Below are 25,386 nucleotides of genomic sequence, written 5' to 3' on the forward strand. Positions count from 1 at the left end.
GTCTTTGACTCCTTTGCGTGCCAGCTCTACTAAACTTTTGTTGCTTCCTGTGCACACGCCCAATATGCCTTCCTGGGCTTTCCAACCCTCCACTTTTCCTCCTGTAGAGGGAGCAGGTGGGGGCAGAAAGCCTTAGAAATAATTGAAGTGCCAACCATGCCATAGTTGGGTATGTCTACACTACAATGTTAGTTCGAACTAACGGACGTTAGTTCGAACTAACATTCATAGGCGCTACACTAGCGCTCCGTTAGTTCGAATTTGAATCGAACTAGCGGAGCGCTTAGTTCGAACTAGGAAAACCTCATTTTACGAGGATTAAGCCTACTTCGAACTTACTAGTTCGAATTAAGGGGTGTGTAGCCCCTTAATTCGAACTAGTGGGAGGCTAGCCCTCCCCAGGTTTCCCTGGTGGCCACTCTGGCCAACACCAGGGAAACTCTATGCCCCCCTCCCGGCCCCGGATCCCTTAAAGGGGCACGGGCTGGCTACGGTGCCCGTGCAAGGTGCAAGCCTGCCAGCACCCAGCCAGCAGACCCTGCACCTGGCACGGCACAGAGCCACCCACCCGATGTCCCCCAGCCCACCCCCTCTTGCCGGGACCAGGCTGGCGGCCCCCGGGAGCTTGCCCTGGACCGCAAGAGGCGGGCACCTTCCTGGGCTAGTGCGGACATCGTGGACCTCGTCCACGATCTCCGCACTAGGCACAGGAAAGTGGCCGTCTAGGGCAGGAGAGCTGCCAGCCTGGCCACCCAGGAGCAGGTGTGCATGAAAATCAAGGGGGTCCACTGAGACCCCCGACCCTGAGCCCTGAGCTTACAATGGCCGTCCTGGGTCAGACCAAAGGTCCATCTAGCCCAGTAGCCTGTCTGCCGACAGTGGCCAACCCTAGGGATCCTGGAGGGGATGGACCGAAGACAGTAACCAAGCCATTTGTCTCGTGCCATCCCTCTCCAGCCTTCCACAAACTTTGGGCAGGGACACCACTCCTACCCCCTGGCTAAGACTACTCCATGGACCCAACCTCCATGACTTGATCTCACTTCCCTTTAAACTCTGTTCTAGTTGTAGCCTTCACAGCCTCATGCAGCAAGGAGTTCCACAGGTTAACTATTTGCTTTGTGAAGAACAACTGTCTCTTACTAGTTTGAAGCCTGCTACCCATTCCTTTCCTTTGGTGTCCTCTAGTCCTCCTTTATGGGAACTCATGAAGAACTTTTCTGAATGCACCCTCTCCACCCAGCCCCTGCTTTTAGAGACCTCTATCCTGTCCCCGCTCCATCTCCTCTTTTCTAAGCTGAACAGTCCCAGTCTCTGTAGCCTCTCTTCATCTGGGACCTGTTCCCAACCCCTGATCATGTTAGTTGCCCTCCCCTCTCCCAACCTTTCTCTTCCCCTCTCCCACCTCCTTTTCCCAGTCTCCCCCAGTTTTGTTCAGTAAAGACCGAGTCAATGTTGGAAGAAACGTTATCTTTATTTTGTACATCAAGAAGAGGGGCTAGGGAAGGGTAAGTGGAAGGAGGTGAGGGAGGAATGGGGTACGAGCCCCCGATGGGGAGGACTGGGCTGGCTCTGCGGGCTTCTGGGGGTGGAAGCTCTCCTGCAGCCCCCCGATTGCCCCCTCTCCCCAGATGGCAGCCTGCGGCAAGTGCAGCCGGTCTGATGGCCGAGTGCTGTGATGTGCCCAGTGTGGGTAGTCCGGGCAATCCAAGCCAGGACTGCTTTGCAAGCGGGGCACCCCTGAGAACTGTCTGTCCGGGGTGGGGGTTGGGACCCTTTAAGCGCAGCCCTCGGCTAGCCTGACACAGCATCTCCACGCTCTAAGTCCTCCTCTGATGCCCTGCCGGCACTGCTTCCGGCCATCCTTAAGCCCTGTTCAGGGTCCACTCAATGTGGACTTGCTAGTTCGAATTAGCAAAACGCTAATTCGAACTAGTTTTTAGTTCTAGATGCGTTAGTTCGAATTAGCTTAGTTCGAATTAACTAATTCGAACTAAGTTAGTTCGAACTAACTCTGTAGTGTAGACATACCCATTGAGTTTTGTAGCCTGGAAAGATTTTTTTTTTAATTTAACATTTAAAGAGGGGTAGGGGTGAGAGAGAGATGCAGTGATGGGGGGCAGGATGATAGGAAGGAAAAGGATTAATTTCTACTCAGTGCTAGTGAGAATTGCTGTACCTGTGAGAATTATGCATCTATATTAATGACCAATGCAACAATAATGCTGAAAGTATCTGAATGAACTGGGTGCGCTGTTAGGATTGCAAGAGAAGACAGATGATTATTATTTCCATAGTGTTGCAGATGGGCAATGGCCTTATAGATTCAAGAAGTCAAGGTCATTGCCCCAGAGAGCTTAATATCCTTTCATGGGAGCTTTTCCATCCTACAAATGCTTATACTGTACACATGAATAACTTCACTTATTTGAATAGTGTCACTGGCTGTATTTGGCTACCTATATGATCAAAAGCTTTAGAGGGGAAGCTGAGTTAGTCTGTAACTGGAAAAACTTAAAAAACAATTAATAGTCTAGCAGCACCTTAAAGACTAACAAAACGTGTTGATGGTATCATGAGCTTTCGTGGATACTACCCACTTCTTCAGTCCAGTCATCTGAAGAAGTGGGTTGTACTCACGAAAGCTCATGATACCGTCTACATCAATGGTCCCCAACCTTTTGGGGCTGCCGGGTGCCCAGAGGCGGCGCCATGCATGCGCCATGGTGGCAGCACCGTGCATGCGCCGCACGCCCGGGGCGGAGGCCACGCATGGGCCCAGGGCACAAGAATGGCTCGGGCCAGCCCTGGTCACTAGGCGGGCACACATAAATGCCCCGGCGGGCGCTATGGCGCCTGCAGGCACTGCGTTGGGGACCACTGATCTTCATGTTTTGTTAGTCTTTAAGGTGCTGCTAAACTATTTGTTGTTTTTTATATGATCACAGTTACTTTTATGCGTAAGTGTTTGCTGGATCACGTCCCAATTTAGACACAATAACCACAACAAGTAAACATCACACATTAAAAGGGGCAGAACATATTGAAGTGCCTGAATAAAAAGGGAGATGAAATATCTTTTGTGGGTAGGTTTCCATCCACATAATAGGGTTTTAATAATCTCAGTTGTCCCATTATCTGAATCATTGTGCAACATTTTCTTCTTCTGATTGGTCTACACTTAAAATTTAGGTCAACATAGCTACAGCACTCAGAGATATGAGGAACCCATGCTACATACTAGCCCAGCCCCTGGTGTAGATATGGCTAGGTCAGTAGAAGAATACCTTTGTCATCTTAGCTGCTTCTGCTCAGGGAGGTGGAGTTCCTACAGCAACAGCAAAAATCCCTTCCATTGCTGTCATCTGCATCTTCGCTACAAGGTGTTCCCAGCAAAGCTACAGTACTGTAGTCCCCCAGTGTAGACATGGCCTCTGTTGTTCATAACTCATTTTAACTTTTAATGTGGTTTTGACATTTTGGTTTCTAGCTTTCTCTGTCATCCATGAAAGTGTAGTGAGGATGCCACCAACTGAGATTAGCAATGGGATGGTAGCAGAAAGAACTGACCGAAAGAGTGACAGAGTGTTTCCTGGAGCCCTTGGTTTGCTGTAGCCAAGGACAGTAATGTGCAACATTAGAACTTGGAATCTGTCACTGGAGCAGCTTTAAAATATCATCTGCCAATGCCGTGGAATTGGCTGATTTTCCAGACAGTACAACTCAACCATCCATCAGGCCAAAGCCTCCTAGACCTTTTTATATTAGAATAGATACAAAATTAAGAGAAACTGCTAGTGAAAGGCACAGTCTTACTCTGTGACTCCCTCCCCTGCAGGGAATAAAATCAATTCTGTCAACATTTGCAGCTGAGTTTGAGCTTAACTAACTAACTAATACACAATTTAAAGCCTTAATCCTGCAAAGGTCTTACTTGATCTTGATGGGATTACTCACATGCTTAAAATTTAAGCATGTATCCTAGAACTTGTCTACACATACAGCAATACAGACACAGGTCTGTAGTCTGTTAGTGAGGATACTACTACGCCAATGGCAGAGCTTCTCTGGTTGGCATAGTTAACCCATCTCCATGAGAGATGACAGCTATGTTGGCAAGAAGAGCTCTCCCATCAACATAGGACTGTCTACACTGGGAGTTAGGCCAGTATACGTTGTTCATGGAATGTGTTTTTTCACACCTCTCGATGTAAGTATGTAGTGTAGACTTGACCTAAATCTCTGCAGAATTGGGGCCTAAATTTGTTCAATACGCTTAGCTCTTAATGTATCACGTTTGTTAGTCAGTTGAGGCAAGATTTGGGCAAAGTGAGTGCCAATCTGAGCTACATGCCAACAGCTCACTGGACATAATGTAGGTGGATTAGGAGTTACATTTTATGACTTGTCTATGTAAATAATTAATTCACAGGAATCTTGGGTGTGATGTTATCTTGCCCTAGTTTGCTGCAAACTAACTGTTCATGTGAACCCTGCTGGTGCTCATTAACTGTCAATTAACATGCTGTATTCTAGTCCTCTTTGAAACAGGACTATAGAAGAACCTTCCTTGGGAATGGAAGTTGTATGTAACTGCAGTGTTCATAAAGCTGAAAGTTATGGTTGTTCTTTTAAAAGTTTTAGAGAGTAGCTGTGTTAGTCTTTAATTTTAAAAATAATGAGTAGTCCTGTGGCACCTTAGAGATTAACAAAATTATGTATAAATAAATAGTACCATGAGCTTTCGTTAGCAAAATCCACTTCCTCATATGATGAACTTGAGGGTAATAACGGAAACCCAAGTATTTTATAACAGTAAAAGGGAAAAAAAGATACCGGTCAATTCTAATAAGTCTAACTAAGTGGGCTGGAAGTGTCCCATACTTAGCTTTTTTATATAAAAATGAGGTGTTGAATTAAGGAAATACTGGCTGAACATTGCCTTAATATAGTTTTGAAACTATTATTTAGAAGAAAAATGCTGTTTTTAACTATGTTAATTAAAACGAAACAAGCACAGAAACCATTTTAGTCATTGATGTTTAATACAATCCTGTGCAGTATTTGCTTTTATTCCTCTTTCTCTTGTCTCTGTTGCTGACTGGTTGTCTATTTCTGATTCCAAATGAGGTGTGTGGTTGACCAGTCAGTTTGTAATTCTGGTATTCGTAACTCTGGTATTTGAGGTTCTGCTGTAGATCAGAGTACATTCACCATGTCATCAGGGTGCACACAGACCAACTGCAGCAGGCAGGAGCAACAAGGTTTCCCACCTCTGTTTGCTGGAAACCAAATGTTCATCGAAGCAAACCCTTAGTGTCTGAAGTGCAAGTGAGATGGAGAGGAGGCAGATTGTTACAGAGACCCGGAGAACTATTTGGAACTATCATTCTTTAGTGGCAGCACATTTTTATTTAAAAAAAAGGGGAAACTGCTCTTCACATGTGAAGCCTAAAGTAGCCCCATGTACCTTTGTGGGAAATTCAGCTTTCACTGCTCATGGGTAATAAGTGTGTCTGGGCAGTTGTTTTCATATGAGACACCATGAGCTTGTTCTGACACCAGTAGCTATGCTGTAGAAAGCATATTGACTACATAGAAACTAGTTAACTGTGCTGGCATTTAAGGTGTTTTAAGTTAGCAGCTGGTCATGGCAAATAATGATCTGGTATTGCAGCTCTTCTGGAGCCAAGTCCACTTCCCATTGAAGTTAGTTGGAGTCTTTGCATTGTCGCCTAGAAATTGGATTGTTTTACCATTTTGGCAAAAGGCTACAGCACATTAACTCTCTATGGGTTTTTTCTAGTAACAAACATTGACTTTCTAAATGATAAATACATAAACATCGAGGAAAATAGCAAGTTGTGGTTTTTTTTTAAATATCTGGATTTCAAGTAGTTGATAATCTGCCTGACTTTCACTAGCCTTGAGAAAAGCCAGTAGGTTTTTAGGACGGCAAGGAGATGTCAGACAGTATGTATGGCTGGTAAAAAGTCTGTCTCTGCTGGTACTAGAGAATCTGAAAATACCATATTACAGAGAAAACAGTAGTTCTGTGCAGTGACTACTGGCCAGAATTAGAGCTGCTACTCATTTGGGCTTTTTAGCAAAATTATTTTCCAGGATCTGGCCCTTCCCTCCCCCGTGGGCCGGCTTTCTCTGATGCTTACTGCCTGACTTCACATAGGATACAATAATGCTATCTAGCAAAAATGGCACCCATAATTCACTGGTGCAGGCCCACTAGCTGTAGCCATGTTGGGAGGATCTACATGAACAAGACTCGGGTGGGATCAGGCATTATTTCTAATGTCTGGTCCAGTATTTCTCTGAGCATTACAATTTCCAGCCATGTGTCTACTACACTGCAGCTTCTGTGGTTGGTAGAAGTAGTCATGAGCTGTGGTTTCCATTTTCTTGCCAACATAGAGAAGTGTGGTGATGCCTGTGCTGAACTATCGTGGCCATGATGCAGGCCTGCTGCATCTCACCATCAAAATGCTTACAGTACAAGCATCTCAGCATTGAGATGAGGTTACAGGCTCATGGCTGAGTGAGCTTGGAAGATGGGGTCCTTTGGTCTAAACAAAGCATGTGCTACTATTGAAAAGTGATGGAGCGATTCCAAAGGAAGTGGGAGATGTGCATTTGTTTTGTGTAGCATCCCAGTAGCTGCTTTTGTTTTGTTCTTTTGTGCCTTTAATATCTGTATTAAAGCACCCACCTTCCACTTGTATTAAGAGCTACAGAAATTAGTTCAAATATGAATATGTTAATGTCTGGGTAATCACCTAGCAGCTAGGTAATCAGTAGGGAGAGATACAGTACTCATCTGCTCACCACTTGTATAGTAAAGGAGCTGCTGCAGCCAAAGGTATGTGTTCATGCCTTCTTTCATGTGTGATCTTTGAGAGGCATGCTGACAGAGGTACTGCTATTCCCTAAACTTTGAGAGACGGTACCCTGAGTTACCCAACATCACTTCCACTTTGAAAGATTCTGCTCTTCATCAGCTCTGTGAACATTGCCTATAATTTTGCACCTGCAGTAATGTGTCCCCTGTTGGACTGTAGGGTCAAGTGACTGAACATAGATGTCTAACATCCAGATTAGGTGCTAAAATTAAAAATTCTGCCATTTGTGCTTAAGATTGAATATGCTGACTCTAATGATGGGTGCAACAGCATGTGTGGGGAAGGGTAGAAATTAGAGGCCATTTTGAAAAGCAGTTACCATTTATGTCTAGTCAGCTGTTTGTGTAGTGGGAGTTGCATGTGTGACAGGAGTTTTGTTAAAGTTCTTGTTTCTGTAAATAGCTCTGGAATGTCATGATGATTTCACTTGCTCCGGATTCATGAACTGGAAATAGTAATGTCCTTTCACATTTGAAGGTTGTTTTTACCCTTATTTTCCTTACACCTACCGCTCAAACCCTTTCTCCCCTCCTCACAAATTGGCTTCAAGCATTTCTACCAAAACTGTTCCAGTCTCTAGCTCCTCCTGTCTGACAGAGACTGGTAGGAGAGATTCAGAGAGGGTAACGTTTCTGGGAATTCTTGGTGTCTATGTGCTTACCACGAGTACGCAGAACGAAACTTGAACTGTTTGTGCATGTCTGTGTGCTTTTCCCTCCAGTCGGTTTTTGTGTGTCTGTGCTTTACCTTAGAGTCTGCAGGCTGGAAGGGGCCGAGATCTGAAGGCTACTTATCTCTACTGAGACACAAATGCATCAAGTTGTGTGAGTTTCAGGTTAGGCTGAACGGGATGTTTTGTCTGACCAAACATGTTTTGAAACTCATATTTTATTTTTACTGAAAGAGTCAATATAACTTTTTTTAAGAGTCCAAATAACTACATGGAGCAAATTTAGCATTAGTATTAGGGATGTTAGTGTGTAGTCATTTTCACGATTAAACTCGGGCTTATCAGTTATCAGTTATTCCTAACAACTATACATATCCCCTCCTTGCTGCCTCCACGCGTGCTGCTCCCCCCCCTCCCCCCCAATCTACCTAACTGGCCACTTCCTGCTTCGTTTAGCTAGTAAACAAAATGAAGATAACTGCAGCTGAATGAAGGCCTTGTAAAAGGCAGCCCATAGCTGGTCTGTCTTTGTCTGTTTCCCTCAAAGCAGGACTTCTGTAGCCTCTCTAATCTAGCTGTGATGCTATATCCTCAAAGCTTTAACAGTTTGGTTGATTTAACTTCTCACATGATCTTGGGTGCAGCATAAGGCGGGCATTGGCTTCTGTCAAGGTAAATATCAAGATCCATTGGCCAGTGAGGCAAATATTGAATGAGGAAGAGCAGGACATCCATTTTCCACTCTATAAAATGGGAAGAATAGCATGTTTCCACCTCTCAAAGGCGTGGCATGTGACCTAACTTATTTGGGGTCATATGCTGCCCATGGAAAAAGATGCTTGCAATTCCCATTGAAGTCAATGGGAGCGGCACATAGTGTAAATCTGACCTTATGTTTTAAAAGGCTGTTAAGAGCCATCAGTGTAAGACATTCTAGATGTTCAAAGGCCTATATTTAAAGTCTAATGGATCACTAGGATTGAGATTTTCAACACACAAGGTGAGGGATCTTAAATTATGGAAGTGGGTTGCACAGCAGGGCAGAATCTGGCCTTATGGCCCATAGCATTATATATTTCTGTATATCACATAATCCTTCTCACTAGTATACTTCTCTATAGGGGCACTCTGACATCAATGCTTGTAAAATACAGGATGTAACTTCATGGTACTTTTTGTGATTAATTTCCTTTTCTTTTAAAAGAGGAAGAAAGAGAACAGTGACCGACAGCAAGCTCACTGAATAGCCACACAGTGAAATCAAAGGTTCAGTGAAGGGAGCTGCATATGCATGCCTGAGCGTATGGAGGAAACAGTGCCCTGTGCACAGCCAGCATTGCATTTCCAAACCAAATTTGATCAGACTGTAAGCATCCTCGATCCTCACAGCGTGTTAGGTACTTTACTGAATCGTCACAACCCTTCAGGAGGTAGAGAAATACTGTCATCCCCACTATACAGATGAGGAGACTAATGCAGAGAAGATGCATTGAGATCAAGATTTTGTTTTACTTCTAATGTCAGTGCTAATGGGAATGAACCTGGCTAGGAACCCACAAAGACTTGTGGGACAGAGGTAACTTAAGGAGACATCTATGCAGGATAGAGGCACAAAAGAAGAAAACAGGGAGCCTACACATCGCTGTTCAATAGTAACCTCAAGAGAAGAACTGAGAGACTGCAAGGTTCAGGGGGCACATGTGGACCTCAGATGGCTGGGAATAAGCAAGCTCCTTCTCCTGCCTGGAACTTTTGTTTGGATAATAGAACAGCAACTTGTTATCTTGTCAGGGTCCTTTATTCCACTCCTCTCCCTGCACTGAGGAGAGTGTGCTGGCTGTATGGAGAGTCTGGCAAGGGCTCTGAGTCTATACTCAGAGTCCAGGAACAGAGCACTATTTGAATTTGGGGAGGTTTCTTACATCTCTGCTCTTCTTGTCCCTATAAATGCATTTAGTGCTTATATTCTATAATAGGCAAGTTTCTGGCTTGCTGAAAAACAAACAGCTGGTGATTAATGGATTTTCAGAGGAGAAATAGACTAGGGAGTAGAGTAGTATGGACCATCAGTTTGCCTTAATTGTAGACAAGTGATGCTGCACTTCAGAGACAGCAGTATCCATTCCTTCGTACATTGGAACAAATATAGCTGTGATCTGGGACCTTATTGAAGGATGTTGAGAAGAAATAAGGGTCTCCTAGAGGGAGGGACCTCCCTCACCTCCCCAAAAGATGAATGTGCCTATCACATGTACACAGACACGTACACACAATACACTTGTCTGTATTACTTAAGTATCTCTTGTCCTCGTCTGACTCCAAGAGCATTCCTTCCCCCGGATCACTCTTCTTGTTTATCCTGCACAGTACAGTAAATGTCTGGGATGTGAACAGCAAAGCAATACATTTCTTCAGTTGTGCAACTGTCTCAATTGCTTCTGTCATTAACTCATGAGCTCTCCTCCTTTGTTGCAGCTCCAGCTCCCAGCCAGGTCCCAAACCATGGCTGCTCTCTGTTGACTTTCTGCCTTCCAGTCTTTTAGATTCCCAAGGGTTCCTCCATTGGGACAGAATCAATGCTGTTAAAAATAGACAGACTATTTCAGGGTTTGAATGGGATGGAGGCATTTGAACAATCCCTTGTTGGCAGTGCAACAGGGCGCAGTTTCCAAAGCTTGCAAGCCCTTGTAACTGTGTGAGGGTTAATTATGGAAACCCACAACATCTGGGACAATGTCCAGTGGAGTTTCACATGCCTGTCCCCATACTCTATCTGTGCTTATGGCTTCATTGTGTAATGAAATACAAAATAGACAAAATCAGTTACTTTTTATCAGTGACCTGTGTGAAACTGTGGAGGTTCCAATTCTGATGTGGCTGGTGGATGCTGCTGGGGTACAGGGTGTAAAAACTTGGCACACCTCTGCCATTCAAAAAATCTACTCCTCATAGCAAATGTTTGTATGAGATGGGTCCAGAGCAAAATTCAGAGCTGGGTTTCCCCAACCCTAGGGTGCCTATGGCTGAAAGCGCAGCAAGGGAGCTGCTTAGTGCATGGCTGGAAGTCTCTAGTGTTAGACTGTCCCTATCACTTGCTTAGTGTTACATGGTTTTGAGGGGCAGAGATGGAATAATTCCATTTGCTTTGCTTCCTCTGCACTTTTTGCTGAGAGCAGGAGTCATAGGAGCTGCTGATTCCCCTCTCCCTTCCGCTGGTGTAAATCAAGAGTAACTCTTTAGACCGCCAGGGAGTAACACTGGTGAGAGAGGAGAGTCAGGCCTGCAGAATAGTAACACAGAATTACAGAAAATAAAACTGGAAATGATGATTCTGTCGATTAAAAAAAAAAAAAAGAAATGGGCTAGATTAGCTAAAATCAGCTCCACACTTCTCCGATAAGAAGCTGTAAACTCAGATTACCTGAGTTTTATCCTCGCTGGCACTTCTGCTGAAAAGCACCCATTAAAATGGTATCTACTCCATACCTAGGGGCTAACACAGGATTGTTCCAAATGGTGCTTTCTGCACTGCTTTTCTCCAGCTTAATTTTATACATATTTGTACACTTATCAATATCAAAGAGCTAGATGAGTGAATTCTACACTTAAGGGGCCAAATTCTTCTCTCCCTTACGTCTGTGCAATCTGCTTCTAGTGTCAAATTCATTGTGGTTGTAGCAGCATTAATGAGAGCCAAACTAGGTATCACTGGCAAAATTCATTCCAGTGCAGTCACACCAGGGATGAATCTGGCCCAATGTATTTAGTACAAATAGGAATTCACGTCCTACGTGTAAAATTGCTTTCCAGTCCTCTTAAGAAACATGTGTTCTCCATGGCCTAGCAGACATACCAGACTTTTCTGTAGGTTCCATAATAAATAGGAAGGCATTTACATTTACAGACTAGGGAGAGAAATTAAGCTCCGTTTGTGCATATTTAACTTCTTATGCAATAGTTTATTTTAAATCAGGATGGAAAGAAAACCCATCCCAAAGTGCTGCATACACTAACTCTGGAGCAGAGGGGGAGTCTAATAGAAAAAGCCTGCATTCTCATTCACATCTGCCTACCATCTTATTTCATGGCTTTCCATTGTGGGCATCTTTGTAATGTGGTTTTCTTTTCACACACTAATTGCCTGTGTGAGACTTTTTTACAAGTAATTTGAACTTGAAGTGAAATTCTGGAACCCAGGTTATATTTTTTTTTAAAGAGGAAGTGTGGAGTTGGAACTCTGCGGAATGGTTTTCTAGCTGTAATTAAATCTTCCTTCACTGCTTGCACCTTGCTGGTTTTAGACCAGTCCACATTTTGTTATATCCCTGTTTTTTTCTAGCTGTGTCTCTGTGATAAGGCTGAGCAGCCATTTGTATCTTGGGGTTTTCCACAGTTTCTGAAAACACCAAGGGGGAGATTCTGTCCTCTACTCTGGCCCTTATTTGTCACTTTAGCTACTGTTTAGGCGCCTGAGAAGTGCCTGAAGTAACTCAAGAAGAGTTGTCTCAGCACAAGCACAACTTAGGGGGGAGCCTGCTGCGTAATTAGCCCTGTACTGTACTTCTCTTCCTATAAGTGCTGGTGCAAAAGTAGATGCTGGGAGTGGGGGGAGATACAAAACTCTCTCTATCATACTTGAACTTAGAGTGTTACAACCTAGAGACTGTCCTTGGGACACAGTTTCTGTGTGGGATACGTTGGCCCACAGCTGCCCAGAATCCAGAGGGTGCAAAAGTGATTTAAAGCCATCTTTGCTCTATTTTGTCCCTCAGTTGACATTTTGTGCTGCAGCTCCTAAAGGCATAGAGCTGGACCTTAAATTTCACTCCCAGTGGTCTTACCAAGTAGGGGTTTGAACAGGTAACCAGTTAGCTGGTTACCAGGAGCAGCCCCCCGTCTGCGGCCCACTGTGGGCGGAGGGCTGCTCCAACCCCACCAGGCTCCCATGTGGGACTGCCAGCTCCTAGTCGGACTAGTGGCGTCCACAGCCCAGCATGGGGCCAGCAGCCCTGCAAGGCCTGCAGACTCAGGAGTGGTTGACAATGTAACTGATAGAATTTTTAAAATATTTTTTCTATTTTTACATCCCTAATGTGGGTGTTAAGAAGCAAGTATATAACTAATAGAGTAGTCAATAGAATTTTTATCGACTACTCGATGAGTTGAAAGGCAGGCCAATCAGTCCAGGCTCATGCCAGGTGCAGGACCAAACCCTGCTGTGGCTCTGCAGTTTAAAACATAGTATAGAAGCTGGGAGGCAGGCTACCTGGCTCCTACTGCCTTTTTAAATTGCAGAACTGTAGCAGGGTTTGATCCCGCATCTGGCAAGAGCTGGGACTGAGCCAGGTTGCCTGCCCAGTCAGCAATAGCCCTTGTCTGTGGGGGGGGGGGTCCCAATGGAAAGTTGGGACCTCCCGCAGACAAGGGCTCATTCCACGAACAAACCCCTGTCCATGGCAGCCCAGCTGTGAACAGGGGTTGCTTTGCAGCCTCAGCCTCTGCCCCCGGCACTTTTAAGCCAGCTCCCCCCCAGCACTAGGGATGTTAAAGAGTAGTTGAATAGTCAGCTATTTGCATTCCCCCCTTCTTTCTGCTTCTATATGAGAGGCAGCGGCTGAGGGTGGGAGAGCAGGAGCTGGTGCTGGGGGAAGCCGGTTTAAAAGCCAGTTCCCCCCAGCACTGTCTCTGCAGTGCCACTTCTCCCCACTACTCCCTCTATCAGAGGCATTAGTGCAGGGGGGCCAGAGGAGGCTGAGCCTGTGTTAGTGGGGGTGTCCCGGGTGCTTTGCTGCAGCAGTTCCTGTCCGCGGGCTGGGACCCCTTGTGGACAGGGGCTTCTGCCGGAACAAAGGCTGAAGCTGGCTGTGAACAGAGACTGCTCCGCAGCGGCCCCTGTCTACGGGGATCCCAGCTGCCTGTTGGGACACCCTCCCACCCCGTGGAAAGGGACTGCTGGACCCAGCGTAAGCCAGGCCTGACCACGCCTGGCTCAGTCCCAGCTCTCACTGGGTCCAGGAGCTACCCCAGCTGCGGCTCTGCAGTTTAAATGTAGTAGGAGCCGGGCTGCCTGCACTGCTTGGCTCTTACTATATTTAAACTTTAGAGCCAAAGTGGGGGTAGTTCCTTCTGAGCGCCTTCATTTCTCAGCTAATCGTGTGGTCGATAGAAATTGTATCGACTACACGATTACCCAGTTACCTATCTCTTAACATCCTTAATTCCTATTACCAAGAGAAGGCTGAAGGGGGTTGGTGATCAGATTGCTCTGCATGCTAGGGATGTTAAATTTAGATTAAGTAACTAATCAAATAGTCGATGGGATTTCCATCGACTATTTGATTAGTCAATAAGGGCGCTTCTGCCTTTGAACTGTAGCAAGAGCTCTGCTGGGCTCCTGCTACAGTTTAAAAGCTAAAGCTCCGCAGGGAACACGGGGCCAGTGGGAGATTGGCCCTGTGCTCCCTGTAGCACTTCAGTCTTTGAAATGTACAAGAGCCCCGCAAGACTCTTGTACAGTGTTTCTTAAATTTTTGGGACAACAGAACACCAAACAATATTTTTTTATGCAGAACACTGATGAAAATTTTCTTAAACAAAAGAAATTGTTGTTAGACCAAAAAAAGACACAAACTAAGCAGTAACAAAAACAAAGAAGAGGTCGCAGCACACCTGCGAGTTGTTCACAGAACATCAGTGTTCCCCGGAACATAGTTTAAGAAACACTGCTCTTGTACATTTCAAAAGCACAGTGGAGACTGCTTCAGTCCTCACTCCCACCGTTTCCTGCTGTGCCTTTATCTCTCTTTCCCCCCCCCCCCCCCACTGAGATGGTTCCCCCCAGCACCGGCTCCTGCTCTCCTCTTCTTGCTGCCTCTCTCTGATAGGCAGTTTATGCTTATCGGATAGTCTGCTGGTCACTTACATCTCTTCTGCGCACACGATGTATTTTCTCTTTGCGATTCAAGAGCACGTATTAAGATGATGTCTGCTGTCATGGCTAACCCTCCAAGGATAGAATTGAGGCCTAAGCTCTGTGGCTGCGAATGTAAGAGACTTGTATCCTCCATGGATCCGCCATAGAGACCTATCCTGCACATTCACCAGGGGTTTACATCAATGTGAAATGTCTGTTTACAAAAAAAGGTCAAACAATCTGAATTACTGATAACCACAGTGATTATGATGGAGTTTCCAAGGTCATTTGTGCTGCATTTGAGGAGTAATTTTTGTATTTTCACCACATTTCACTTTATTTCTAGTATGTTTCCCTTAATGCATTTCATTCAGTAGCTCGGTGCTGTTGGGTTTGAATTCCCAATGTGGCATTTGGGAAAGTTAAAAATAAAATTTTAAATTTTGATTGAAATGAAAAAGGTACCAAGAAAACACAAAATGGAGCTAAATCCAGGCATCTTCTTACACCAACTTAACATGCTATTTGTTGTTCATTATTCATGTTGGAGTCTCAAGAAAGCAGGAGGTTTCAGAGGAAATTTTTTATTTGACAATATCATTGGTGACGTGAGGAATGAAACTGGAACCATTATGTGATTTGGAAAGCTCTGTTTCTATGTCTCTCTCTAGCCTGCTTCCTGTTGGGAACAACTGGCTGGCCCTGGGATATGAACTTATAAAAAACAGAACCCATTGGGCATTCTGGAAATGGGGTTCTTTGCATGAGTTCTCTCTTAAATCTGAACCTTATTTGTTCTGGGCCTTGTGGAAGAAGTGGCTATTTTAGAGAGACTGAAAGAGAAGGTGTTGGGCTGGTGAGCTGGGATAAGAAGAGTATTTACTCAGGTAGTAATGCATCCCAGTGGTTTTTTTCAAGCCCGGTGGGGTTGTTCCAGTTTTACACGGGTATAATGAAGGGAAGAATTTGCCTTTGTTTTTGGACCTCCCCTGACAACAGTGAGCTGCTATGATGATCATGATTTCAAGATCCTTGCAGAGCTTGTTATGTGAGGGGGTGAGACACCAATCTGGAGATCTCACAGGCAGGCTCACAATCTTTGTTGATGCTGCAGCGTGTACACCTGTGATATATCTCTGGATGCTGCTCTGAAGTTGTTTTCTGTGGTCAGGAATTTGGAATCCACTGGGTTATTGTCATAACTATTGTTCTACCCATTCTTCTTGTGTCTGCCTTTCCAGGATGTCCGTGGGAAAGTACTTTTCATGGAAAGGGTGGGAGGGGGAGAGGAAATTGACTGCGGTCTCTTGGCATGAACAAATGCTTTGGAACCTTTTCGGTGCTGGGGCTGGTGGTGGCAGGGAGTGTACTGTGAGCCTCTTGCAGCTATTATCCCTGTGTTTTCCATGCGGCAGATGTTGGGAACCCATTCTTAGAAAAGCAAAAAAGTCACCATTGCAATTGAAAAGGCAGCCAACTCCAATTCTGACAAACTAGAAGAAAGGCAGATTTCCCCTCCTCCATCCACTGCATTTTGAACTGACTCCAATACAAGGGAAGGAAATGTGGCTCTCTGACTCCACATTTCCATTGGCAATGTGAAGTATAGTTCATTTGGATCCCAGACCTGCCTAGTGATTGCATGCCATTCCCTGCCTTTCTGGAGGAGCAGGAGGGAGTCTGCTTTTGTCTGCAGAGGATCCTTTGATTCCCTGTCCTTTCCTTCTCCTCCCACCTGCTCTTGTCTGCAGCTTGAATAGCATGTGAAGGAATCACCATCCTGTGCATGCTTTTTCTCCTGTGAATCCCAGAGGTTGCAAGGATGGTTGATCAAACCAGCTCGACATCTGTTCTGCAATGCTCTTCTATCAATTCACTCTGTGTACCATAAGGGGTAAGCTGCAGTATGTGCTAAAAAAGGGGATTGCAAAACTCCCATTGTGGCACCTGTTGGGTTCTTGGCTTTTCTCTTTGGAAGTATTCTCTGTTTCATCAGATCTCTTCTTTTTAAAGAAAAGATCCAGGGTTTTGTTTGGTGACCAACATGGCGTTTGGAAGGGCTCAGTCTAGTTTTGGTAGCTAGGTATCACTATTGCAAAACCTGCCACTTTTATTGGCTACCTCCTTGGTGGATTCATCAGAGGGGTGCTTGACTGAATGGGCTGCAGAGACTGAGCTCCACTTTCATTCCTAAGAGGGGTCCCTCCCTCCTTGGTCAGACTCAGGCATGTTGGCTAAGGAGCTATGTGGGCTGCAGCTGTTCTGTGGATTCATTCTCCAGGGCTGTCAGTCTGGTGACTTTAAGGCAGAAGTTAATGGGCCATGGGTAGGTTCCTGCAGCTACGTTACAACATTCACATGTTTAAAAAGCATTCCCGCTGCAATGGAAGGAGGTCAGATGTCGTTGGTTTTGTAATTTTGGATGGGAGATGCAGTCGGGCAAGCAAGGTTTCAGGTTAGGAGAGTCGTTGGAGCATGATGTCTTTCCTCCCAAAACTTGTGCTCAGCTAAGCATGGTGCCCTTTGGTTGCCAGTAAATGTTTTCTCCTTTTAAAACAGGGCATAAAATACCAATTTACTCTCCTTCCTAAGATCTTGGAAATATCTTCAGTGCAAGACGAAGGAGCAGAAGTAACACTGCATGGTCCTTATGTGTGATCAGAAAACATTCACTTCTGTCAGGCTTCTCTGAGCACGTCATATTTTGCTTTGCGCTGCTGTTTTAAGCCTCCTGTGTTATACAGTTTACAACCAAGTGATGTGTGTCGGAGGAGACAAACACACATAGATGTACATGTTTTCCCAAGCAACATTATCTGAATTAAAGTAACATTCCACAGTACTTTAATTAGAATTCAAAGGACAGCTAGACCTGAGCACCTACATTTGAATCTGGATTTAAATGTTTGAATTTTGATTCTTTCAGAATTCAGGTGGATTTTCCGATCTAGTTTTTGGTTTCACCCAATGTAGTGTTACAGGCAGCTGCAAAATTTGGATCTAGATCCAAAATCATATTCCAAACCTTCTTTCCCAAAGCCCAGTGGCATTGGACCAAGATTTTAGCTCAGTCCTGTCTCTAAGGTAAATGTATTTTGTGCTATTTCCCCATTGTTTTATAATAAATGTATTGAGTACTTCTGCAGGGGCTGTTGATGTCCTTGGGGGTACTTCATTTCAAGATGCTTGTGTCTGAAGTACTAGCCATATGTTCATCTACATACAGGATTATAGTAAGATTTTTCTGTTTTGTAAAATATGTTGGTTATAATCCTAAACTTCCATCTTGCCCTGCAGTCTGATGACCACTGATTTCAGATAAGATTCCCTGAGCTGCATGGAATTGAGGCAGAGAAGCCTCAAATTTTGAAAGTTCTAGAAATTTCCTAGAAAACAGTCAGCTGTTACGTTGGTTCCCGAGGGGGATTTTCAAACTATGTATATGGAAATACCCATTGCACTGTCAGTAGTTCAGAGCTGGCCCCTTGCTAAGCTTTGTGAGAACCTCTTCGTTGTCCTGCTTTGTTTCACAAACACTCTCTGGCTGGTTGCAGGCATTGCCCGGTGGCCTAATTTTCATGTTTTCTGTGTGCTCTGAATTCCTGCTAAAGTGTGTGTGATGGGGGGGAGAAGCTGTGAAAATCAGATCACAGGACAATAGCCTAGAGTAGTGGTCTGGAAGTCAGAGTTTGAATCCCTCACATGTGGTAAATGAGGAAGCCTGATTCGATCTCCCTTGCTCATGTTAAATGGCACCTAATTCCATGACTAGTCCCATTGATTCCAGTGGAGTTGCTAACACAGTATGGTCCTACTTATCATGAGTCCGAACTGGGCTCTGAGTAAAGAGTTTGGCCATCTAAGTTTTGGGATGAATTCGCTGATCCTTATGTTGGATTCAGTGGGACAGCTTGTATGAGTAAGTAATGTCACGGAATCAGCTCCGTAATCTCTTATGGACATTTGTCCATAAACAGGTGAGTATTACAGACCCTGTCTGCTGAGGAGAAGCCTGTGATAGGATTAGGAGGAACAGCTGCATGTTAGGGTAGAAGCAGCGTTTTTGAAGGCTGGGATCCAGAAGATAATTACCAGGGGCTATTGAAAGACAGAGTGAAGAACTTTCTTTGCTGGACTTTTGTGGTGGAAGCCTGTCAGGGGCGTGGCAAGAGATCAGACCCCAAATGTTTATGAATTCTAACTTATTTTTTAAAGACTTTTTTTATCTCCTGGCAGTCTCACTCTGTTCAGAGAGTTTAGAAACCAAATATTTCAGCAGGCGTTAAAGCATTCCTTGCAGTCCTGTCCCTATGTTGAAACTTCATAGTAACTTGCCCACCTTCTCTTTGCTGATGGTAAAGGAGAATAAGTCCTGTCAAAGGATGGGAGAAAGAAACTGCCAGCACAGAAATGGGAACAAAGACAATGCCCTTCTCATTACACTCATTATTCTAATGCTAAAGGAGAATAGAGCCTTGAATGGAATCCATTAATGCTTCATTTGAGTTGTGCTCTCAGTGGTCCTGATATGATCTCCTTACCACTCCCATCCCAAGAATAAGTGCTAGGCAGTGTTTCCAGTGTGAATGCTGGCAAGAGAGGATTCATAGGTTTTACATATCCCGTTTCATACAAATATATTTACTTTGACTGGAGTGCATTGAAAATGAATTTAGGCCATGAAGGTTGGATCCAGATGTGGTTCTGATGTTCAGAAGGTTGGGAGTGTTTGGACTTACGGGCTAGTGCACTGTGGAGATAATGAAGTTGAGATCCTCAAACTAATCCATTTGCTTTGTTTCAGAAGTCGAGGCCAAGAAGGCTTGTGACTGGCTGCGTGCAGCAGGATTTCCTCAGTATGCACACCTTTATGAAGGTAAGTGTTACCAGTGGTTTGGGGGAGCATCATGGGGAGAAGTAGTGCTCTCATTTCTTTAAGAGCATTAATGTTGAAAACAGCTCTGCACCCTGTGTAGGAAGGATGCTGGTTTCATTACCCAACAGTTTGGGGGTACAAGTCCTGAGCTGTCACCTTTGCTCCCTTAATCAGGTGAAGCTGAAGGAACTTGTGAGACAACACTTAACTCCCAAGAGGAGAGACGACCCCTTGGGTCATTGCTCGAAGCATTGTTTATGAGCTCCATGTATTGTCAGTCTTGAATGGATGGAAAAAGGGGGAAAATGTGATAAAATCCAGAGGACCATCCTGCTCCTCATCAGGATGGGTTCTGCAAAGTGAGACTGAGGCCTCCTCTTAACTGGAGATTGATGCTATGGAGATCGATCTCCCAGGGTTTGATTTAGCAGGTCTAGTAAGGACCCACACTAAATTGACCATGATTGTGCCCCTGTTGATTCTGGAACTCTTAACGGGAGTAAGGGAAGTTGATGGGAGAGTTTCTTCCAGTGACTTTCCTCAGTGGCAACAACGTGGAAATTCAACCTAAAGTATGTCAACCCCAGCTACACTATTCGTGTAGCTGTAGTTGGGTATCTTAATTTGCCTTTGTCCTCTAGTGTAGACTTGGCCTGAGTCCATTTGGTTTGTTCAAGTCTCATGTTTGCTCAAACTATGGGGCTAGTCATTCCAGTCCTCCCCTATTCTTTCTAGTTTGGATGACCCAGAAATGTGTGATGTGTGTGTCTTAACTAGATGTGGATGGCTACCTCAGGGGAGATTCTCAGAACACTGGAACCAATCTGAAATACTGGGGAAGAGGAAAAGATGGAGAGGGCAGTTTGCTAATTATATGATTATATGTTACAACTTTAAGCCTTCCGACCTGATAGAGACCTGGGGAGTTAGTCTTGTTATCACCCTCTCTGCATTCCTGAACCTCTGGTCTTCGGGCAGCACTACTGGAAAGTTCTTAGGATACCTAAGGGAGACAGGTTTAAATGGCAGTGTCTCCAGTTATTTTAGTAAGTTGTTGCTGGAGGTGGTGAAGCATGTACAGCTTAACCAGCCATGGCATAGGAGTGGGAGTAGTTTGTGTGCTCCCGACTATAGCACCTCCATGCTGGGAGCTAGGCGCTGAATTCCTCTGTTGGGTAGTCCTAGAAGAAAGGATATTTTAGGAGAGGTGGTTGGATGAGTCTAGCTGACTTTCTCACACGTGTGTTTCTTAGGGCTTGTCTACACATACCGTATGGCAGAGATACACACTGGAGTGCTTAGTGAAGACGCTACTTAATCCAAAGAGAGCTGCTCCCATTGGTGTAGTTAATCCACCTCTCTGAGAGGCAGTAGTTATGTTACTAGGAGAAGCTCTCCTGTTTGCACAGTGCTTTCTACATCAGGAGTTTGGTCGACATAACTGTGTTGCTTGGGGGTGTAGGTTTTACATATGCCTGAGCAATGTAGTTTTACAGACATAAATTTGTAGCCTAGACCAGGGCTCTCAAACTCCATTTGCAAATTAATCTGTGCAGAGTGTGTTTCTGGGCTCAGCTTTGTTTATTTCAAACACTTGATGAAGGCCACTAGTCCCCATGGAGATGTCCAAAGCTGAAAAATCACAGCTTTGGCTCAGCTTAGCCTGAGGAAGGAGGAGGCTAGAACAATAGCGGGAAATATGACCTCCCAGCAATGTGCAAAGCCAGCTATTGTTCAGCTGGGACACTTCCACTTGCCCCCTCCCAGCTACATATGCACAGCTACAAGATCTCACCTCCTTACTAATAGCTTTACAGGCTGCCTTTTTGTTTAGAGTTTCTATTTTAGGGGTGACCTCTATGTGTGTCCAAGCGTAAAGACTGACCAGATAGCTGAGATCTAGGCTCAGATCTGCTTGCCTGTGGGCTGATGACAGCTGTTACTCAGGGAGACAAGACACTGAAAACAAACAGTCCAAACTCAGTGCTGGTCTCTCAAAGCCTTCTATAGCCTTCTTCAGCATTTCTTGACTTTCTTCTCTCTGCTTCTTTCTGCTCCCCGTGGGCTCAGAATTCCCATTATCCCTTGTGTTGCAACCTCCACTGGGCAGCTTTGCTTACAATGAGGCTTTTGCCCTCATGGTTAGTAGAATTAAAAGAATACATGTATGTTCCCAGCTGAGTTTCCTAAAAGAGGGAAAGGAGCAGAGAATTCCATGCGATTTGCTAAGGACCTTGCTATGCAGATCTAATCTACTTGGAAGGCTTGTAGCTATTACAGAGATGATGGGCATTATGGAAAGCCCTAAGATAGCTGGATGCTAGCAATAGCTATCTTTAAAGACATGACTATTCTAAGCATGTGCTAGCTTCACTCCTTCCCCCAGCCCTGCCCGGATGCCAGACAGTGTGTCAGTCCTCCAAGATTTGACCCATGACTTTTGAGTCAGGTCTGGGGGAGGCTGAGCGAGGTCCCGGAGCTGTTATGCACATTCCATACCACTTGTTTGTCATAGGCATAGTGGGTTAGCAGAGGGAGGGGATCTTTCTGAGGGAGTTTACTGCACAGCCAAAAGGCTCCATAGCCTGACCCGTCTCACTGCACTCTCCTCTTTTCTTGTTTCCTTCCTGAGGGTGGAGATGTGGATTTTTCTTTTGAGCGAAAGCTGTGGGTGATTTGAATGCTGATGATAGAGATTCTAACCAACCGCTCTCAGCTGGGGGCCCTTCCATGCATGCTGGCTGCAGAGGAAGTTCTGATGTGTCACATCACTGCCGTAGCTACTAGATGTAAAACAACTGGGTTTTCTCCATAAAACAGGGGCCTTATTGTTTGGGTTCGGTCTAGATTTGGGTCATGGGAAACATTAGGAACATCACATTTTCAGAGAGTGCAACTCTGCTGTTGGAGGCATTGGAGCCCGGCTCTGAACGTGGGTTGTTTGGTAGTGGTCTGAAAGGCCGGGGTTTCTGCCACCCTCCAAAAAATGTCTCGAGTCTAGATCCACGTGTCTCCCCCACTACTGACAGTGGTGCTCCAGAGACAGGTGCCTGGAGTATTCTTGTTCTGTGTGCTCCAGAGAGTGTGTGATCTAACAGGTACAGCTCACAGTTGGGAGCTGGGAGTCAGGTGTTGGGACTTCTGTCCTGAGCACCGCTACAGACATATTGTGGGGGAATTATGATCCCCACTAAGTGACTTGTTCAGAGTCCTACAAGTCAAGAGATCCTCATATGGAAGATAAAAGAGAAGCACATAGAGTTGTGGTGTCCACCCCATGTGACAATCAGGGGTCTGAAACTAGTTCAGGAGCATCAGTGTTTTCTGCCCTGAGGTAGAATAACTCACTAGCACTCGGCCTCCTCCCTGGGGTCTCTGGGAAGATGGTCAGTTAGTTACCTGTGCTCTTATTACACATACTGTATTCCTACCAATTTAAAGCTTGCAATGAACACCTAAGCATTCAGGAATACGTGAGCTGAACAATTTAAGCATGAAGTGGCTGCTTGAACAGGGAAGTGATACCATAAGCCATTCCCTTCCCCATTTCCTGGTGACCTCTTCTCCCCTCTGCTTTCATCCTTCAGGCACTTTCCGAAAGCTGGCCAGGTGCCAAGGGGGAAGTCAGAGGCTGTGCAGGAAGAAGTTTACCCTCTGCCGGGCTAGCACTCTACAGTCTGAGGGGTGTGACTGCAGCCTGCCTTCCAGAGGTGGCAGGGTCGGGGAGAGACATGCTTGCCCTTGGCAGTGCGGATGGATGTGTGAGGGCTGTGCAGGGTTTTCATTTCAGAGGGGGTGTTTATTTCTGAGTTGGCTGATCTGTCAATACAATCAGATAGGGACAGTATAAAAAAATTTCAAGTGTTTCCCCAGGGGCTGCACTCGGCTCCAAGCACACATGCCACGGTCATTTAACCATGGAGTATTACCCTGTGGGGAGGAAATTGTCTGTCTAAGAATAAGCAGATGAGAGAGGCCACTGCTGAGTAACAGCGTTTACATTTCTGTGCGCTCTTTCTACCTTCTGGGCTGTGGTTTATATCCCTGGTGCCACCCTCCCATTTTCTGTGTGCTTTGTTTCTCCCCTGCCACCCATGTCTACCTGTCTAATTCATCCTTTTCACCTCTGCATTTCTCCTGTGCCCATCACCATGGCAGCTACTCACCATTGAGTCTTCCCTCTTCTACCTCCAGGTCTATCCTCTTTCTCCTTCTCTGGCTGTCAAACATGAAGCTGCAAGTAGTCCCTTCATTGGGGAATGTCTGGCCAGCATCCTTCCTGCGCTGCTGGAGAGCGTATCGTGAGCCCTACCCCTTGGGAGCTCTCTCTTGGCAGATCGAGACTGTTCGTAGTTCAGTGCTATAATGCTTGCTACTTTCTGGGAAGGAAAAGTTTTGCTTTCCCCTCCCAGTCTACCATCCCAGGAAGTGTCCAGAGGTTGTCTCATGGCATAGCTGCTCCATGTGGCACTTAGATACATTGAAAGTCTCAGAGGGGTAGTTGTGTTAATCTGTAACTTTAAAAACAATGTTTAAAAACAAGGAGTAGACCTGTGGCACCTTAGACTCTAACACAAATATAGATATAGTATATGAGCTTTCATAGGCAAAACCCTCTTCTTCGTCATCTCATCTGAAGAAGTAGGTTTTGCCCACCAAAGCTCGTGATACTGTGTATATTTTTGTTAATCTCTAAGATACCACAGGTCTACTCATTGTTTTTACAGATATATTATGTAAGCCTTAATCATATCTTTCACCAGTTGCTTACAGTATTTGTGGCTGTGTTCAGAAGCTTCCCCCCTTCCTTCCCTCTGTGGCGCTCTCATTTTCCTCCCTGCTTTTCCCTTCTCCAGGTCATACCTCCTCTGTGTTACCTTACTCTTTCTCAGGATCTAAGGGCCATCAAATGAAATTAGTAGACAGCAGGTTTAAAACAAACAAAAGGAAGTGTTTTTGCATAATGCTCAGGCCGCCTGTGAGACACCTTGTCAGAGGATGTTGTGAAGGCCAAGGGCATAACAGGATTAAAAAAGAGCTAGATGAATTCATAGCTGATAGGTCCATCAGTGGCTACTAGTCAGATTGGGCAGGGATGGTGTCTCTAGTCTCTGTTTGCCAGAAATTGGGAAAAGATGACAGGGGATTGATGATTTGGTGATTACCTGTTCTGTTCACTCCCCCTGGGGCACCTGGCATTGGCCTTTTTCAAAAAACAGGATACTGAGCTAGATGGCCCTTTCATCCTAGTATGGCTATTCTTATGTTGTCTCCCTCTCCTCCTCTGTATGTCCCTTTGTCGCTTAGTAGAGTTACTGACGTGGAGGCTGTGGCTGTAATTCTCTCCCTCTTCTCCCTTCAGACTCACGGTTCCCTATTGACATCACATCCGTGAAGAAAGACCACAGCTTTCTGGACCAGGATTCCCTCAAATCCCTTTGCAGGTAAAGTTTCCCGCAAGCCAGACTAATCTCTGCAAAGAACAGGGGAACTGTGGGACCCCGTCTCAGCTGCCCTGTGCTGTGCTGTGCTGTGTTGTCAGCCCCAGGGCTAATCCTCTGAGAACTGACTGACACCACCCAGGAAAGGGGCGGCATAGATGGGAGACAGCAAAAGCTAGTGGGGGTCAGAGTGACACTGACTTGCTGTAGTCACACAGTCTCTTTCAGCCTCACTTTCTGCATTGTTCAACCAGGTGTTGGGATGCTTTAGTCATTCAGATGTAATGTGGAATGAGCTCCTTAGATGGAAGGTGCTAGAGCAGGGGAGGGCAAAAGGGCCTCCATGGGCTAGATCCAGTCCACCAAGCAGGTTGATCCAGCCCACGGAGGCCCTGCTGCTCCCCAGGCCAATTGGCCTGGGGACAGGGGGAGCACACAAAGTTTCCTCCACCCTGTAAGGAGCATGCGGTGCTTAGAAGCACCACACACTCCTGGCAGGGTAGAAGGAGACTTCATGTGCTCCCCATATCCCTAAGCCCTGATTGGCCTCGGGGCAGAAGGAGGAGTGTGCA

General features: G+C 45.4%; 1 protein-coding gene across 16 annotated transcripts in view; it reads left to right on the forward strand.

Annotated features, from left to right (window-relative positions):
• The window catches only part of STARD8 (StAR related lipid transfer domain containing 8), a 159,234-nt gene that overhangs the window by 105,244 nt on the left and 28,604 nt on the right, over window positions 1-25,386 (forward strand). For 10 of the 16 annotated variants that reach the window (XM_075940810.2, XM_075940809.2, XM_089781627.1 and 7 more), the window contains 2 exons: window positions 19,302-19,373; window positions 24,736-24,817. In XM_075940810.2, the coding sequence (XP_075796925.2) occupies window positions 19,302-19,373; window positions 24,736-24,817 (154 nt within the window). Of the gene's footprint in view, window positions 1-15,807; window positions 16,392-19,301; window positions 19,374-24,735; window positions 24,818-25,386 lie in introns of those variants that run through there. The other 6 variants (XM_014574660.4, XM_014574667.4, XM_025185723.3 and 3 more) reach the window with 3 other exon arrangements.

Source organism: Pelodiscus sinensis, chromosome 13 (assembly GCF_052426305.1).
Source record: "Pelodiscus sinensis isolate ZL-2025 chromosome 13, ASM5242630v1, whole genome shotgun sequence".
Taxonomy (NCBI): Eukaryota; Metazoa; Chordata; order Testudines; family Trionychidae; genus Pelodiscus; species Pelodiscus sinensis.